This window comes from Solanum lycopersicum, chromosome 4 (genome assembly GCF_036512215.1).
Source record: "Solanum lycopersicum chromosome 4, SLM_r2.1".
NCBI lineage: Eukaryota > Viridiplantae > Streptophyta > Magnoliopsida > Solanales > Solanaceae > Solanum > Solanum lycopersicum.
The window spans coordinates 14,628,851-14,648,834 of NC_090803.1; the positions used below are offsets into that span (position 1 = coordinate 14,628,851).

At 38.6% G+C, this 19,984-nt stretch overlaps 1 protein-coding gene across 2 annotated transcripts; it reads left to right on the forward strand.

Moving 5' to 3' along the window:
• The first annotated feature begins 31 nt into the window (after positions 1-31).
• LOC138347887 (uncharacterized) lies at positions 32-7,569 on the forward strand. 2 transcript variants are annotated; one of them, XM_069296527.1, is made up of 3 exons: positions 32-122; positions 750-2,192; positions 7,327-7,569. In XM_069296527.1, exons 2-3 carry the CDS (start codon positions 752-754, stop codon positions 7,359-7,361), a joined length of 1,476 nt encoding a protein of 491 aa, XP_069152628.1. In that variant the 5' UTR covers positions 32-122; positions 750-751; the 3' UTR covers positions 7,362-7,569. The 2 variants fall into 2 exon arrangements, with proteins under 2 accessions (XP_069152628.1, XP_069152627.1); XM_069296526.1 differs by lacking the exon at positions 7,327-7,569 and having other exon boundaries at positions 750-5,539.
• The last annotated feature ends 12,415 nt before the right edge of the window (positions 7,570-19,984 follow it).

Genomic DNA, 19,984 nt, shown 5'->3' on the forward strand with positions numbered 1-19,984 from the left:
TTTCCTCGGGGGGCTGCATTTCAAGCCCGCAGGTGTAGACGCGCAGTTCGGTGATCCTCCCGCCTAGGATATCTACTCTGCTGATTGGGAGAGCTCCACTGTTCCGGAGCCCAGTCGTTTTGGTACATAACTTTTGTGTAGTCTTTTGCTCGTCTATGGGTATGGCGGGGCCCTGTCCCGTCGAGTTTCACTAATGTACTCTTAGAGGTCTGTGGACATTATGTGGGTTGTATATATATGTTTTGGATAATGGTCTGGACATGGTTTGTTTGGGATGTCCGCTTGTACAGGGGCAGCCTTGTCGGCTGCGTACATCATTATGCTTTGAATAGTGGCGGCCTTGTCGGCTCGCGTATGCTGTTATGGTTGAATGGTTATGACTCCTTATGAGACAGGTCCTCTTATATATATATATATGACGTTGGGGTTGGCTTGATTTGATTAAATTCCATATTGTCTTAGTTTCAGTTGGTCATACTTAGCAGGTTTGTATGTTGGTGTCCAAAACGGGCACTAATCACGGCCTATCGGGTTGGGTCGTGACAAAGAGTGGTATCAGAGCGGTTCTTCCTCGGAAGTGTCTACAAACCGTGTCTAGTAGAGTCTTGTTTATCGGTGTGTTGTGCACCACATCTATAAACAGGAAGCTACAGGACATTTAGGATGTCATTCTTTCTTCTTATTCTAGATCGTGCGATAGAGCTATATTAACAGGATAATCCCTCTCTAACGAATCCGTGTGTTTTCAGCTATGCCTCCAAAGAAAGCGACAGCCGCCCAGAAGGGAAAATCGGTAGCAGAAGGTACTAGTCAGACCCGGAGAGTTACTAGGGCCCGTGCCCAGTCTATGCCTGGTATTATGCTCCAGTCGGAGAGCTCTGCTACACCCCCACCGCCAGAAGAGCTTAGAGCAGCAGCAGCTCCAGTTCAGGGGACACCACCAGCCCCCGAGGCCCCAACATCTGAACCTCCAGCTCCTCAGTCAGGGGCGGAGGATAGGGCCATGAGAGATGCGGTTCAATTGCTGACTAGATTAGTGGCAGATCAGGCTCGCAGGCATGGACTAGGAGTTGATCATGCGGACAGATCTGATAGCTTAAGGGCTCGTGACTTCTTAAGTTGTAATCCTCCAGAGTTCTTTGGGTCAAGGCCACAGGATGATCCGCAAGAGTTTATTCGTCAGATGCAGCGTACATTGAGGATAATCAAGGCTTCGGAGACCGAGTCTGTTGAGTTGGCTACGTATCGTTTGCGGGATGTAGCTATTAATTGGTATGAGTCTTGGGAGTTATCTAGGGGTGAGGGTGCCCCTCCAGCGGTATGGGATGAATTTGTGGAGGCTTTCCAGGGCCACTTCCTGCCTCCAGAGATGAAGCGAGCTAGAGTCGATAAATTCTTGCATTTGAAGCAAAATGGCAGGAGCGTTCGAGAGTATAGCCTCGAGTTTGATTCATTGGCTAGGCATGCGCCTACTATTGTGGCTGATATGGCAGACAGGGTACATCGTTATGTGATGGGATTGGATCGTTATCTGATTGACGGTTGTATGGCAGTGACTCTTCAGCCAGGTATGGACATTGCTCGGGTGCAGGCATATGCACAGGGGGTAGAGGATCGGCACCGGGGACGTCAGCCAGATAGAGATTATAATAGAGGCCAGCATAAGAGGGCTAGATCAGCAGGTTATCCTGACGAGTTTCAAAGCGGGCAGTCTCAGCAGCATGTTAGATTTTCTTCCCAGCCAGCACAGAGTGCACCCCCACGTTTCATGGGTAGGGGGTTCGATCGTATGGGATATTCGGAACCTGGTCAGAGCTCTAGGGCGTCAGGGTCACAGATGGGCAGGGGTTTGAGCCAGTCGAGGCCACCTTTGCCTCGGTGTTCTCGTTGTGGTAAGTCCCATCCTGGGGAATGTCGTTGGGCTACAGGTGCGTGTTTTTCTTGCGGCCGTCAGGGCCATACTATGAGGGAGTGTCACCTTAGAGGTAGTGCAGGTGGTATGGCACAGCCTACAGGGTCCGTTGCTGGTTCATCTTCTTCTGTGGCTATGCGCCCTACGGGGCAGGGTATTCAGGCACCAGCAGGCCGTGGTAGAGGACGTGGTGGAGCTTCTAGTTCTAGCGGTCCCTCAAACCGTATATATGCTTTGACTAATAGGCAAGATCAAGAGGCGTCACCTAATGTGATCACAGGTATATTATCACTATTCTCCCGAAGTGTGTATGCATTGATAGACCCAGGTTCCACCTTATCATATATATCTCCCTTTGTTGCTAGTAGGATCGGAATAGAGTCTGAGTTGATAGAACCATTTGAGGTAGCTACACCTGTAGGAGATTTTGTCATAGCTACGCGAGTATATAGGAATTGTTCAGTAGCTATATATAGTCGTCATACCGTAGCAGATCTAATAGAGTTAAATATGATTGAGTTTGATATTATCATGGGCATGGATTGGTTGGCTGCTTGTTATGCTAATGTTGATTGCAGAGAAAAGATAGTTCGATTTCAATTTCCAGGGGAATCGATTATAGAGTGGAAGGGAAGTACCGTATCGCCGAAAGGTAAGTTCATTTCATACCTCAAGGCCGGGAAGATGGTTAGAAAAGGCTATATTTACCATCTGATTCGGGTGTATGACATAAAGGCAGAGGCACCGACTCTTCAATCAGTCCCGGTAGTTAATGAATTTCCTGATGTATTCCCCGAGGAACTTCCAGGCCTTCCTCCAGAACGGGAGATAGAGTTTACTATAGATGTACTGCCAGATACCCAGCCTATATCTATACCTCCTTATAGAATGGCACCTGCTGAGTTGAAAGAATTGAAAGAGCAATTGAGGGATTTGCTAGAAAAGGGCTTCATCAGGCCTAGTACCTCACCTTGGGGAGCACCAGTACTGTTTGTGAGGAAGAAGGATGGGTCGCTGCGGATGTGCATTGATTATAGGCAGTTGAACAAAGTAACAATAAAGAACAGGTATCCCCTCCCAAGGATTGACGATCTATTTGACCAGTTGCAGGGTGCAAAGTGTTTTTCAAAGATAGACTTGCGGTCAGGTTATCATCAGATGCGGGTAAGGGAGGCAGATATTCCAAAGACAGCATTCCGGACCCGATATGGGCATTATGAGTTTAGAGTGCTGTCTTTTGGGCTGACTAATGCTCTAGCGGTATTCATGGATTTAATGAATCGAGTATTTAAACCATTCCTTGATATGTTTGTTATTGTATTTATAGACGATATTCTGGTCTATTCACGTTCAGAAGAGGAGCATGCAGATCATTTAAGGACGGTACTTAGGGTGCTTCAGCACTAGAAGTTGTATGCTAAATTTTCTAAGTGCGAGTTCTGGTTGACTTCAGTGGCATTCTTGGGGCATATTATTGGAGCTGATGGTATTCGGGTAGATACGCAGAAGATTGAGGCAGTAAAGACTTGGCCCAGACCTACGACACCTACTGAGGTATGCAGCTTTTTGGGGTTAGCAGGATATTACAGGAGATTCGTAGAAAAGTTTGCCTCAATTTCAGTGCCTTTGACAAGGCTAACTCAAAAGGCAGCCAAGTTCCAGTGGACAGATGCTTGTGAGCGAAGCTTCCAGCTATTGAAAGACAAATTGACTACAGCTCCAGTCCTAACTCTTCCAGAGGGACCAGACGGCTATGTTATTTATTGTGATGCTTCGGGTGTTGGGCTAGGATGTGTATTGATGCAGCATGGCAAAGTTATAGCCTATGCCTCCCGACAACTTAGAAAGCATGAAAAGAACTATCCTACTCACGATCTGGAGTTAGCGGTCGTGGTTCATGCCTTGAAGATATGGAGACATTATTTATATGGTGTCCATGTGGACATCTATACAGATCATAAGAGTCTCCAATAATATATCTTTAAACAGAAGGAGCTGAACTTACGACAGAGGCGGTGGTTAGAGTTGCTAAAGGATTATGATGTTGATATTTTATATCATCCAGGGAAAGCGAATGTTGTAGCAGATGCTCTTAGCCGTAAGTCCATGGGTAGCTTGACAGATGTACAACCAGAAAGGAGGGATATGGTTCGGGAGATTCAGCGGCTATCCAGCCTTGGAGTCCGTCTAGCTAATTCGGAAGATAGTGGAGTTTCTATTCGAGAGGTTGCTGAGTCCTCAATCATAGATGAGGTAAAGAGACACCAATACAAGGACCCTATTCTGGCACAGTATAGAGATGCAGCTCTTCAAAAGGAAAAGACCCCATTTAAGGTTACACCTGATGGAGTGTTACGATATGATGGCAGATTGTGTGTACCCGATACTGCGGGGCTACGACGGCAAGTTATGGGAGAGGCACACTCTGCCCGTTATTCTATTCACCCAGGGTCAACAAAAATGTATCATGACCTCAGATGCTTATATTGGTGGGATGGCATGAAAAAGGACATAGCAGAGTTTGTTGCTCAGTGCCCAAATTGTCAACAAGTCAAGATCGAACATCAAAAGCCTGGTGGATTATTACAGGAGATAGAGATCCCGACTTGGAAATGGGAGATGATTAATATGGACTTCATTACAGGCTTACCTCGCACTCAACGGAAGTATGACTCTATATGGGTTATTGTAGATAGGCTGACGAAATCGGCCCATTTTCTTCCAGTCAGGACTACTTATTCGGCTGAAGATTATGCGAGGTTATATGTCAGGGAGATAGTGAGACTTCATGGGGTTCCCACGTCCATTATATCAGACAGAGGAGCTCAATTTACAGCCAACTTTTGGAGATTGTTTCAGAAGGGATTGGGGACACAGGTGAACCTTAGCACAGCATTTCACCCTCAGACTGATGGGCAGGCTGAGCGTACTATTCAGACACTAGAAGATATGTTGCGGGCCTGTATTATTGACTTCAAAGGCAGCTGGGATGACCACTTGCCGCTCATTGAGTTTGCCTATAATAATAGCTACCATTCTAGTATCCAGATGGCACCGTACGAGGCCTTATATGGGAGGAAGTGCAGATCACCTATTGGTTGGTTTGATGTTGGCGAGACTAAGTTAATAGGCCCGGATGTGATTCAGTAAGCTGTTGACAAGGTGAAGCTTATTCAAGAAAGATTATTAGCAGCCCAGAGTCGACAGAAGTCATATGCAGATAATCGGCGTCGAGATTTGGAGTTTCAGATTGGTGACTGGGTATTCCTGAAGGTATCACCCATGAGGGGTGTGATGAGATTCGGCAGGAAGGGGAAGCTCAGTCCGAGATACATTGGGCCTTATCAGATTGTTCGTAGGATAGGCAAGGTTGCCTATGAGTTGGATCTACCATCTGATTTGGAGGCGGTACATCCAGTCTTCCATGTATCGATGCTACGTAAATGTATTGGTGATCCTTCTAGAGTATTCCCTGTAGATGATATTCAGGTAACAGAGGAGTTGTCATATGAGGAGAAACCCGTGGCTATACTTGATCGTCAGGTTAGAAGGTTACGTACTAAGGATGTGGCTTCCGTCAAAGTGTTGTGGCTAAATAACAATAGGGAGGAGATGACTTGGGAAGCGGAAGACGAAATGAAAAATAAGTATCCTTACTTGTTCCCCGTACCTGCAGGTAATTCAATTCCTAGCTTGACTATATTGATAGATAATGAGATTATGTAGCTGTGAGGCATCTGTAAGTTACGGAATGCAGGTTGATAGGTATAACTTTTAGAGAGACCTCGCTGGAATTTGTTTTTGCAAGACGCTAACTTAACATTCGAGGACGAATGTTCCTAAGGGGCGAAGGATGTTATGCCTCGTATTTTTTTTATACGTAGTGCGCATCGTGATCTAGAAGACGTAAAGAAATATTAGGCAAGGATGTTATTTCCAAATGTGATATTAAGTATGAGTTGGTTAATGTAAGTGCCATTAACTTTAAGTGAGGGATTAATTAGTGGCTAATTTGGATTGATTTAATCCAATGGGCCCCACCACTCAAGGCAAAAATTAAAAAGGGATCAGATTGTGGGCTGGCCTTAGTGGACAGGTGTAGAGGGGGGCTGCCTCCACTTCATACTATTAAATGAGGTGGAGAAATCCACTCCATGCTATATAAAGTGGTGAAATGCATTGCTGCATATCATCTTCTTCTTCACCACTTGTCTTAGGCAGCCATGGAAATGGAGAAACCAACCCTGCAACTCTTGGCCAACAGCTGCAAATAATTTGGTTAGTAATCTCCTTGTTTGGTGTGTTAATTCTTTAGAATACCCTTGTTAATTATCCATTAATTTTAAGAAGGGGGCGTGACCAGTAGCTTAGGAAGTTTGTTTTAGTTATTGAATGTGCTAAGTATGAATGGAAATCATAATCGGATTATTAGTGGTGTCATGTTGGTGCTTGGGCTGTTTATATGATTCTTTGGGTTATATGTGTTATTTGTATTGCTGTGGATAATTTGGATTGTTGTCGGATTGGGACGAAGTAAGGAAAATAGGGGAGGTGCTGCCGAATTTTCGTTAGATTATTAGCTAGCTTACAAGAAAGTAAAGCACGATGTTTATCTAATTGCGGCACGATTGTTGCTTGTTATAGATTAATAGCTTGAGCAGTAAATATTGGACGTGCGGCTCAATTATATGGTATGTAACGCTGTCCCTTCTTTCTTTGCTCGGCATGACTTTTAAAAATAAGCGAATAACGGACAGATTTGATACTTACCTCTAAAGCGTCTAGGTGATGTATATTCTTGCTTCCACAATTATTCCTCTATATATCGGTTATGTCTAAGGCTATGATGATCTCTAATATCTATGGTAATGCTTCTTAGAGTCATTGAAATTTTACGTTTTCATATCGTATTAAAGGTTCATAATCTTGATAAAACATTAATCTTTGGTAATACTCCTTGCTGGTTCACGTTGATTGTTCTATTGAGTTATAAGAAATGATTTTAATTGCATATGGTTGCTCATAATATTCTGCTCGTGCATAGAGTCATTTATCATTTCACCGAGTCCCGGGCCGGGTAATGTTCGTGCGGAGTTTCTTGCATATGTCACCGAGTTCCTCACTAGAGGGCCGGGTATGTATATTATATATATGATTGGTGATGAGGATGGTTATGATGATGATGATGACGGAGATGACGTGATGATTATTTTGCCGAGCCCCTTACTAGGGAAGCTGGGCACCTTAAATGTTAAATATATGCATGATTTTCACTTAAAAAGTATATGTGTAGCGATATTTTGTTTCGACTTGCCACATTGGTATCCTGTCATCTTTACCTTATGCTTTACATACTCAGTACATTGTCCGTACTGACCCCCCTTTCCTCGGGGGGCTGCGTTTCATGCCCGCAGGTGTAGATGCGCAGTTCGGTGATCCTCCTGCCTAGGATATCTACTCTGCTGATTGGGAGAGCTCCACTGTTCCGGAGCCCAGTCGTTTTGGTACATAACTTTTGTGTAGTCTTTTGCTCGTCTATGGGTATGGCGGGGCCCTGTCCCGTCGAGTTTCACTAATGTACTCTTAGAGGTCTGTGGACATTATGTGGGTTGTATATATATGTTTTGGATAATGGTCTGGACATGGTTTGTTTGGGATGTCCGCTTGTACAGGGGCAGCCTTGTCGGCTGCGTACATCATTATGCTTTGAATAGTGGCGGCCTTGTCGGCTCGCGTATGCTGTTATGGTTGAATGGTTATAACTCCTTATGAGACAGGTCCTCTTATATATATATATGACGTTGGGGTTGGCTTGATTTGATTAAATTCCATATTGTCTTAGTTTCAGTTGGTCATACTTAGCAGGTTTGTATGTTGGTGTCCAAAACGGGCACTAATCACGGCCTATCGGGTTGGGTCGTGACACTAGACCCCAGACGAGACCAACATCGTTGACCTCTCAGAGGTTGCAGACAAGCCTACATAAGTCATCTTTAGCTAGTGGAGCATGTTAAACTAGTGTTTCATTTCCAATTTCGTTTCAGACTTTGTATTGCTGTCATTTTGGTAAGTATACACTTAATGTAGTATTAAACTCTTTCTTTCATTTGATTATATTAATGTTAGATGGTTGATTGTGAACATTATATGTTTAAGAAGAATGTCTTTTACGAATGTTAAATAACAAAAATCATAAGGACCTACCGAATCTGGATGAAAGCTCCACATCCGGATAGCTGCAACATCGCATTTAATAATCAAACATCCACCTGTGTGTGGACCTAAAAGTAGATATTTTTTAAGTAATTAGTTTACACTTGTACTAAGTATGGGTATATGCAAGCACACACCAAGGACATGCATGAATAAGAATGGATTTTCCTAACAACATGAATTATGGAAGGTCAAGTTAATGGACTTACCAATTTGGATTAGGAAAGTCAATGACATGCCAAATATGGATTTGGAAAGTCATGCCATGAGTGTAACATGCATCATCAAGCTTATCATTTGCAAGCAACACATGACATATTTCACATATCATATCATGTAGTTCATATCATTCTTTCATATGCCATGAGACCTTGGAATCATGAACTTGATATTAGGACTTACTAAAATGAGGGCTCAACATATGGGACATTAACTAGGGAGCCGTCATTAGCAAACAAAGAGTATGCTTCATTCATTCATATGTATTTAATTTTTCATGTTTTCATATACAAGCGCAATCACCAGTCATACCTATGATGTAGTTTAAGACTCACATCGGGTTAGTTGTGCAATGACCATGAATAACCTAGTATCATTACTTAAGTCTAGCTCACCTCTTGATTATCCTATCCTAACACCTTTGGTATCGTTCATTTCATCATGTGCATCATTTGAGGCTGGCCTCATTAATTCTTTGGGAACTTTAACTTTAACCTACATAGATCATGTAAGCATCATAAAATCCAATGTATCCCCCACACCGAGGTGGAATCACCATCCAACGTGACCAAAAATATGCATGCGTACATGGGAATTAAACTCCGCTAGATCCCTGTATTGGCACTATAGGTTCGAAGACTAGGAGACATAAGGATACCCGTACCCGGCATGCCAGACAGTCTCATCTCATAAGAGTTACGTGAACCTCCATCCTTCCCGACAGAAGGCATCATCACTCATAGCTATCCTATTAGTGCTCTGTATAAAATTCCATTACATTCAACTCATACATCATGGAAGGTGGCTTCTAGCATGAGGACATCATAGCTCATTAGATGATCTCTCATCTCATCATTAGTATTGATTTTTTATCATATGACTTATGTGTCAATACGGAATTTGGGCAAGGAAACCCGACTTCGATCCCATTGGACAACACTTAGTTATTTTCTTCTTAACCTTATTTTTATTTACATTTTGGATTGGGGAATCCGATATCGAATCCCCTTACTAGCATTATTTTTCCTTTCTTTTTCACTTTCGTCTTTTCACCTTAGTCGCTTAAGCACTAGGGGATCCGGGATCGAACCCCCATAACAACATTCATTTATTTCTCCTTTTTTTTAAGTTCTCCCTTTTTGGCAGACAAGATGTGGGTTCGAATCCCGCTCCTCTCATTATTTTTTTATTAACTATCTCTTTATCTCCTCCTTCAGCCAAGAGGTGGTGGGTTCGAATCCCACTCCTCTCATTATTTTATTATTTTATATTTTTCCTTTGATCTCTTGTTTGGCCGAGAGGTTGTTGGTTCGAATCTCACACCTCTCATTTTTTTTAATTTATTTTTTTCAGCTTTCATGTTCTGAGGTCTTGGGTTCAATCCCTAGTTACCTCACATGCTTTAATTGATTTTTAAACTTCTCCAAAACTTCAAGCATCTGGCCAAAATTCCGTCACCAATTGATGGAAATTTGATGAAGTCTCTAGCCTTTACTTAACAACATTCATGCGTTCATTTTGCGGTAGTTTCGCTATTTGTTTAACGCGTTTTTAGGTGTAGATTCATTTATGTTTTAACTAAGATTTTTTCACTTAAGATCAGCCACATTACACTTCATTTAAGCATCACAAATTACACATATTATGCACATTAATTCCAATCATTAAACTAACCATTTTAAGGCTTTAAAACCGATAACAACATACATTTTACACATTACACAACATCATTTTCTGTTGACATCATTGAACATGCTTGCAATTCCAAACACAAAATCACAAAAAAATCATATTTCTCACTTAGGTACCAGCAACTATACAAACAACATGATTTCTAACCTAATTTAGATTGAAATCGGAAGGAGATTAGGGACAAGGAATTCTAAAATAGAGGGGACAACCCTAGTTTCTTACGTTGAATTTATAGAAAGAAATTTCTCTTGGAGAAAGGATTGCTGGAGAGAAAACTCATACCCGGTTGTAGCTTTCAACACCTTCAACGTGCTGCCCAAATCCTCCTCTAAACCATCAACACGAACTTGTCGAGAAGATTGTATAAATTTTTCTTTTCTTAAGTTTGCTTGTTTGCTTGTATTTTTTTTGGTAAGTTCATTGACTATAGGGAAATTTTTGTATGTTTTTCTGATCTTTTGTTTTCTTTTTTTGCAGCCAAGAAGAATGTGAAACGAGAGAGAGAGAGAGAGAGAGAGAGGTATAGGCGTGATAGAGAGGGGTGTGAGATAGTGTCCCTTAGAATTAGGACTAGTTGGCAAGACTTAGTCAATTTAATTTAATAATTAAAAATTAATTACTAAGAATCTGGGTTCCCCTTTTTTCAATCAGCCAATAATTAAATAATATTAATTAATTACATTAATTTACCCACTTAAATAATAACAATTTAATTTATTGCTTCCACCAAGTTTAGAACCTGGGTGGAGCAAGATTTTACTCTTAGAGCCCATTTTCGGCACACTCTCCTCAAAATACCCCTCCACCTTTTTATTTAAATAATTAAATATATATTTAGGGTAATTATGATATGACCCTTAGCATGGTAAAAGGCAATTTTACCGCTAGACCCTCCAAACATAAGATTTCCCCTTTTAAAGTCCGGTACTCCCCAAGTTAGTTGGCTTGGCTGTTGCAAGGGTTCAGAGGCCTAGTTCTACGTGCATCAATCCATGTGAAACCGGTCTAATCGTAGACATTTCAGACATATTAAGCATTACTTATCTTATACATTTTTTGGGGTTGTTACAATTATATTCCTTTTGTTTTTCATTGTTGTAGGGATCTAAAAATTCTTCAAAGCCGTAGAGAGATATAAATAGTAACACATACATCAAATTATGTTTTGTCTTCATAATCTCAGAGAAAGAAAGCTCGATTTCACCAGGTCATAACCAAGGCAAGCTATGGTTCTTGGAGGGCCTTCAATCTGTTTTTCATCACAGTTTGTAGGAACAACAAGTGGTTTTCTAGTTTTGCGTTTAGTTTGAACGATATGTGATTGTTTTGTTGTGTGAAGCTATAAGTTAACTTCCTATTTATAGCAGCAAAAACAATTAACAGGTGACAGCAAAAACTTTTGTTTCTTTTCTCTCTTATATGATCCCAACTAAATGAGCAAGTAAATTCTCAATTACATTGGATTTCCAGATCGGTTGATCAAAAACCATGGGTTGGTAGTGAATTTGAGTCGCAATAATGGTAGGAACAAGATCTGGAGGTGCAGTTTGAATGATCTTTTCACTATTCCAGTTTCCATTGATTAAAGAAAGACATTTTGATGTTGTTTTGTGTTAAGTTTCCTCTTTTCCATGCTTTATTTTGTGTGATTGTTATCATTATTTACATGTGTACATTAGATTACCCTGTGATTTTTCTCGCGCTGCCCTTGTTCTTCGGCCTGAATAGGACTTGGAGTTGGTATTTATGTCTAATTTAGTGTTGCATGAACTTAAAAAATCATTAGTCTTCAAACTACTGCAATTTGCAACCTGGAATCTTGATCCAAAAATCAACCCTAGGTAATTCAACTATCTAACTAAGAAACTAGAAGATGCATACAAATAGGAATAGCACATACTACATAGTATATTCTTAGTTATAAATCTGTTGCAATATGATTTCTCCTACATGCTTTGTTTTGATTTATATTTTCATTTTAATTGTGTAGGAAAATTGAGGTGATCAAATTTGAAGGGTCGCCACAAGTAAATTTGTTCTCATTGAAATAACTACAAGATTTTAGGCCTACCCATTAGGTGCCCTCAGCTATAATATAAGTACATAATCTCTCCAACTGAATGTATATCTTTTATCCCTCTTAAGTCCAAATAAAAATATATTTCTTTTATTTTTTTAAAATCTTATTCTTGATAAAAATTATTACTTTTTAAGGAACTTGATTCTTGTTTTCTTTATTTTAAACATGGTATTAACTTCTATGTTGGCAGGTTTCTTGTCCCAACAAGGACACTTTCTATAAGTAGCGTTAACATCATAAGTGTTGTATGTTATCACAAACTTCTAAATGCCTACTTCTCAAAACAAGAAACTTTGGAAGTAGTTTGTTGCAAAAAATTGAGAAACTTGACGTCTCCATCAGAGGATAAATGTCTTCTGAATCTCTGAAAGCTAGAGATAGGAGATTGTCAGTCAATGTAAGAAGTGATCACAAAATTTACTGTGTACCCAGTTTCTTGAGGTTGATAGCTCTACCTTGCTTCAAATTCACTTTGTTCTTTCTATTGGTTTTGGATTCTAATGCGCTTGCTATATTAATGCAGCTTTGCGGTTGAGTTGAAGAGAATCCCACGGGTGCCTGTGCTCAGTTTGTTTTTGTAAACATTGATGAATATTTTGATGATGATGCTTCGTTGCTTCCATTTGGTTTCTCTATCATTCTAGTGGAGCCTAAAATAAGTTAAGTGATGCCTATTTTTGTATCTTACAACTTTAACGTATTACGAATTTTGGCTGAAGGAGAAACTTTAAGCTTTTTAGACACAAACTTTTTCTTTGTTCCATCTATTTTATAATTTTATATGTGCAATTTTTTGTTTGAGAAGTTACCTGGCATTAAAATACTGTCATGGATATGTGGATTAGTTTCTTACCTTATTCTTACAGTTTTGTACTGCTACAACTTATGATGCAGGATTCTCCTAGTGCTGCTCGGACATCAGATTTATCTTCTAACTCTTGAAGCTAAAACTAGTGGGACATGGCCAACTAGTGAGTTGAAGGAAGCAGTTGCAACAAGAGTTACGTCTCGACAATTGGATTCCAGTTTTTTTTAGAATAACTATTGAGAAAATGTTGCTGCTATGGCTCAAAAATATGTACGAAGAATTGTTTGCTCTGTTCAGAGAGTTGCTATGGCTATTGCATCCTCTCAACTCTACTTTTGCAGTTGACACCAAAATATTTCCCTGGCTCACCGTAAACTATGACTTTTGTGAGATGGATTTGCAAGAGCTATAATTATGGGTTCTAACTTATAAGGTCTGTGCAAAAGTAATTCATAGTTATTCATAGTTATCTGAGTTTTGTACAACTAATTTGTGAATTTGTGATTCCTAATGTATGAAGATAAATATTTTCATGTGTGTAGCATAATATAAATGAAAGGTTCTCCATTCATATCCAAAACTAAATCCACTCTGATTCATTTGCACCCTTATATTATGAAATTTTGAATGACCTATCAATTAACTTGCAACCAGATATACTCATGGAACACTTTTAACATTTTCTGTGGTTTCTCTACCCACTTTTATTAATTTAATGTATTTCAGGAATCATACTGGTGGAGAAATGCTGCAGGAGAATTCTCAAGCTGTCGGTGATGTTGTTCTTAATAAACTATACAATCAATACTGATTAAATAATGTGTTTCTCCGTCATAATGAATGTTAGTTTTGGAATGGTGTTGTTGCATGATGAATTGGAGGAAGAACTTGAAGAATTAGAAGCATAGCTGCTTCACTAGCAGCTACTGTTCCAGCTGCTCTAGTCCATGTGTTTGCAGGGAAGCAACCTACTCGGCCCTAAGGGTGTGCAAAAACTGAATCGACCGATAAATCGAATTGAGAAAAGTAAAATTGGGTTATTATTATTGGGTAATTGGGTTTGTAATGAGTTTACAAAAAAAAGTTACTGAGTTATTGGTTCGGTATTGGGTTTTTTTTATTTGATAAACTAATAACCCTATATGATTGTCATAATTTACTATTTTACCCTCCCTAATAATTATATATTAATAATTTAATATATAACAAAAAACTATAACTATATCGAATTGCTAGTACTCTATTCACTTCACACTAGACCACTTTACTAGTTTTTATTGTTTACTAAAAATCTAAAAACTAATTTAAGGTTTCAAAATTGTAGATTTTGATTTTAGTTTTAGTTTTAGTTTTGGTCTTGTTGGACTATTTGGTTTAAGTTTTAGATGGTAATGGTAAGTTGTAGCGTTTGCAAGTTTGTAAAGGTCCGTAATTTGATTAACATTAAAAATCTCATACCAATAATGGCGGTGATATGTTATTATAACCTTCGTACTATATTTAGATAAGTAAGAAGTCATATAATATTTCACTGATATATACTTATTGTGTAAACTGAAAACCGAACTGATAAACCCAAAACCAATAAAGAATATTTTATTGGTTTGTTATCGAATTAGCATATTTAAAAACCGAAAATCGATAAACCAAACTGAAAATATATAAATCAAACCGAGCGATGCACACCCCTACTCTGCCCATTCCTTAGAACCGTACAAATGTAGAAAATGAGCTTGGTGCGTTACCAGCAGAAATGGCTCTTTTAGTTAGTATGCCTATGATTTTTAACCAGTAACTTATTGATTGCTGAAATGTGAGGTCATGTGTTTGAAAGATTCCACCAAAAGATATGCAAACATAATTTGATATGAATTGTTCGAGTCCCTACTTCCATTTGCATATAGTGCATATAGTAGTATTTACAATCAATTGGTCTAGATTACTTGGATCAAAATTCTAGTATGCAATTGCTATATATGACCCTTTATTTTTTTGTGATCATATTTGTTTTTCTACAGATATTGTCACAAGTATCTTACATATAGAGACTGCTCTTAGGCATGTTAGAAAATACTAATAATGCTTTCACATTGTCCATTCTATGGAAACACATTTTTGTTGTTGTAGTTGTTATAAAACATATGGAGTGAGAACATTTGCAGGATTCATGGAACATATTGTAGCTACCATAACTAGGTAACCAATTTAGTCTACATTAAGTCTGCTTCGTTGCTTGCTCCGCCCTTTTAATGTTCTCTTTAACTAAAAATTGATTTACTAGCGAAAGAAAATAATAAACTGATTGTGATTATGTTAGTTGTTCCTTCAGAAAACTTGTGAGAAATACTCCTCTAGCATAAGGTCTTAACTCTAAGTCTATTAAGTTAATAACTTATCAACCTCTTTAACAAATTTATTTATATAATGTCGATAAAGATGATAAAAACAATGATACTAGGTTCATTCTAATGTTTGATTTATTGATCATAGTTTGATTCTAAAGTTTAATTGTATTTTGAATGTGTAGGGAAGTCTTGGAAATTCATTCAATTGATTGAGGTAGATGATGAAGATTTTCTGAAAATTTGTAGAAGTTTGAATACACTATGTTTGGTTTTGTGAATTTTACTGGTCGTACATAAATTATTGCTTTATAGGTATGTGTAGTAAAAGACAAATTATTTTTATCTACTGTTTGTTCCTAATCTGTATATTGGAATTATTTATTAGATAATTAAATGCATATTCAATGTGCAACAATATTTTCATGTTTCAATTAAAAACTTTTGGCATATAAATATTTTTATAGAAATAACATTGCACCCCTTAAAAGGTGTTGCCAAAGGGATGCTTATTATGTAGCTTATTAATTGAAAATTTTCATATGGATATTGGCACAGACTACACTTCAAAGTGTTGTTGTAGATAAGCTAGAAAATGTCACGCTTTAGAAGTGTAGACAATAAGAAAGCTAAGGCTACGCTTAAAAGTGTAGTTGTAGGAGATAAATGTTGCTTTATGAGGTAATAAAAATCGTGGCCTTTTCACATTATAGACTACACTTTTCAAGTATGGATTATAAGACAACACTTGGAAAGCGTGGCCTAAAGACTAAGGAAACACTCGTTTAGGCCACCCACAGAAAAGAGTAGCCTAAAGTCGAAAAATGTGGTCTTTGATAAAAAGGATACTTTTTTTTATTGTTTAGGCCACACTTTTCTAGTGTGGTTGAAGGCATAAAATGTTGTAGTGTTGTATGTATAGTTTTCCTTGTGACCTTAGGTGATGCATTTAACCAAGTATCACTAGATGGTTACTTGGGAGGTAATGAGTTAAAAGAAGAAGTTCACTGTGAAGGAAATATGGTTACTGTAAAGTGATATAAGTTACTGTAAAGTGACCTTAAATGTGGCTTAAATTCTCTATGTTATTTTATATGGTGTTTGTCCTTTGAATATGTCTATATGAAGTATGTGAATGATATAAATACTTTTGTATAAATGTTTTATGAATATTTTCTCAAGAAGTTATGAAGTATGATTTCAAGTATATGTCCCTTATGGTTTTCATACTTAATGCATTCTTGTACTAACTCAATTCTTCTCAACTTTTTACACAATGGTTAGGTTATAGATTTTTGAATGGACGTCTCTCTGATTAAAGAGCTTGATATGTTATTCCTAAGCTCAAGAAAAGGAATCCTTATGTCCAAGAATATCCGAATGTCCACTTTACAGTACAGTTATGTATAAGTATACTTATATATTATGTTATAAGGGTCGTGTCCCTAAATTACTCTTATGATGTTGAGTCTAGGATGACAAAAAGATACTAGTGTCTTTAACTATGTATGATGATATTTTATATATATTTATAAGAAGTAATGTTCTAGCGTATGATTTTCTAAGAAAGTTTTAAATTTTCCGCTAAATTTACCTATGACAATGTGATGAATGATGACTATGGGATTTTATAACACCTCTGAGAGGTTAAGTACGCCATGTTACTTTTAGGGGGTTTTCCCCAGATGTGACAATAAACTACCCTAAGCCTAAAACCTCACTTAACTCCTATAATGTTAAAAACCCAATTCCTCTTCCTTCTCTCTTCTTTGTCTTTCCCAATTTAACTCCATAGAAGAACAAGCAAGGGAGGGTTCTTGGGCTACAAAAGATTTATATATATTTATATGAAGTAATGTTCTAGCATATGATATGCTAAGAATGTTTTAAATTTTCCGCTAAATTTACCTATGACAATATGATGAATGATGACTATGGGATTTTATAAGACCTCTGAGAGGCTAAGTACGCCATGTTATTTTTAGAAGGTTATCCCCGGACGTGACAATAAACTACCCTAAGCCTAAAACCTAACTTAACTCCTATAATTTCAAAAACCCAATTGCTCTTCCTTCTTTCTTCTTTGTCTCTCCCAAATAAACTCCATAGAAGAACAAGCAAAGGAGGGTTCTAGGGATGCAAAATATTATGTTTTCTCCATCAAAATTCATCAATTAGTGAGGTATGGGATTCCATTGACCTTTGGGATATCTTTCCCCAAAGAGTTCCTTCAAGATGATTTCAACAAGTTGAGTTTCAAGTGGGTTTCCTTCCAATACAAAATTGATCTTGTGAATTTCTTTGTTTATGATTCTTTTTTGTTATTAGGAGTATATTGACATGTATTATGATTCAATTATACTAATTCTTTATAGATTGACCTAGTTTGTGGAAGGTGACCTTTTCCCCTTAAACTTAGGTTGTCATCTTAAATTTGATTATCTAGTATTGATACAATTGTCTTGGTTAATATGTGAATTACTATTCTAGGTTGTTATTATGCAAATTTATGAGTAGATTTTGATGTATTGTAATTCTATTATGCTAGTTCTTGATTAATAACCCTAGGTTGTGGAGTAGATCATGAATTTGACCTAATTCCTTAACCCTAGGCTACGAACTAGTGATGAAATGTTGTGTAGTTATTCAATTGACTGTATTATTATGTTTATTACTATTGTGTGATGATATTAACCCATTTCTGTGTTGAATTTGATGGATGATTGTAAGACCTTGAAGATGGCTTGTGAAGGAGATTGGGGTAAGTCTTGTGATCTCAATTCTTTATTTTATATAGGATTATTTGTTATTTAATTGATGAAGTTGCATTGAAGTATACCTTATGTTAACGTTGATAGGGTTGGTAGGATGTTGAATGGGAATATCTTGAACTATGGTTAGTGATTTATTGTCTATGATGTAACTGCTATAAGGATAGTCATAACTTACCAATGTTCCTTATCATTATGTGATTGCGTAAATGTGTTGACCTCATGTATATGAATTGTAATGGAAGGACAATACTTATGCAGTTCTTATTGAGATACAATGATGATTTAATAAGGGATATACCCTATGACCTACATTAAGAAATGATGATTACTAAAGGCATTAAAGACATTTCAAAAAGAGACTTGAGCTTAGCACCGAGTAAACTAGAGTGAGGAGTGTCCCATCCCATATAGGGAAGGTAGGATCACTAATGTAATCATGAGATTGGTTACTATAATTCATGTAGAATAAAGAGGTTCCCAACTAAATCTCCTAGTTCTTGAGCTATATTTCCCCCCATAGGAATACTAGCTAGTTAATCCACATAGATGTTATGTGCATGTTTTGGTTCTACCTTGGAAAGTATCCCGCCTTCTTTCGGTGTAGAGTTCTATGACACTGGATTCCACATTAGCTCATATGGTCTATGTTAGTTAAGGCATGATGTTCCTAACAGGTAAAATGAAGTAATTCAATAAACTCTAACTGGGATGACCTAAGCGGTTTAGCTTAGTCTAGGTAGGGTTGTGGGACTCTACCTATATGTTGCACTAGTTAGACTTTATGTATTTTAATAACAGATAGTATTAAATAAATAGTATAAAATAATATTAGTATTTACTGTGTACTAATCCTAGTCCTATTAGGATTAGTACTCCTTAATCCTAGTCCTATTAGGATTAGTACTCCTTCCTATATCTCATATATATATCTCCCATGTATTCCCTTAACACTTCAATACAATCAATATTCCTTCATGGTATCAAGAGCTAGTAAACCTAGATCTTTTTTTCTCTAGGTTTTTTTTCTCTCTTTAGGGCACCGATCGTTCCCTCTCTTCTCTTGGGCGGCGGCAGCCATGACAACCGAGGTGGATCCTCTCGATTCACTTCCTTCTGGCGTTAAACTCTTTCTCAGGCATCTTCATTCCCTGATTCCCAAAAAATTATCAGACATAAATTACCCTACATGGAAAATCACCGTTTTTACAGCCCTTGAGGCCAATTACCTTCTCAAATACATTAATGGAAGCACAGAACCACCGCCGACAGTCATCACCACCATGGACAAATCATAAAAAACCAATCCCGCCCATGCCGCCTAGAAAGCCGTGGATGGCCAGATCCGATCATGTTTGATTGCGGTCATCTCTCCCACGGTTCAGAAACACGTCCAATCCTACACAACTGCTTCAGCCCTATGGACGGCCCTCGCAACACGCTACGCATCAATTTCCCACTCTCATAATTTTCAATTGCGTGATCGTCTCCACACAATTACCAAAGGCACAAAAACTATGGCGGAGTATTTAGATGAGGTGTCCACCATCATCACAGTCCTCGACACCGTGAACGAAATCATTCCCGAAAAAGATCTCGTCATGTACGTCGTTCGGGGGCTCCCATCAGCTTACTCCTCCATTAAACAGGCAGTTCGCATCAGTCCAACGCCCGTTGACCTTGCTACTCTCTACTCGTGGCTAAAAAGTGAAGAAATCAACGTAGATCTGGAGAGAAAACTTCTTCTCTGAAAAGCCGTTGTTATGGAGCCGGCCACCGCCCTCACCGCAAGCCAGAACAATCGCGGGGAGCATGGTGGCGGCCAGCAGGGGAGCCGCGGGGCTACGGCAGAAACAGCGGAGGCTGCGAGCGCGGTGGTCGGCAGGGCAGTCGTCCGCCGTACGACGGTCAGCAGCACGGCAGCAACAACAGCCTGCACTCCTTCGG

Excerpts from the sequence above, each read along its gene's own strand:
- LOC138347887 (XM_069296526.1), top strand. The coding sequence starts at position 752 with ATGCCTCCAAAGAAAGCGACAGCCGCCCAGAAGGGAAAATCGGTAGCA.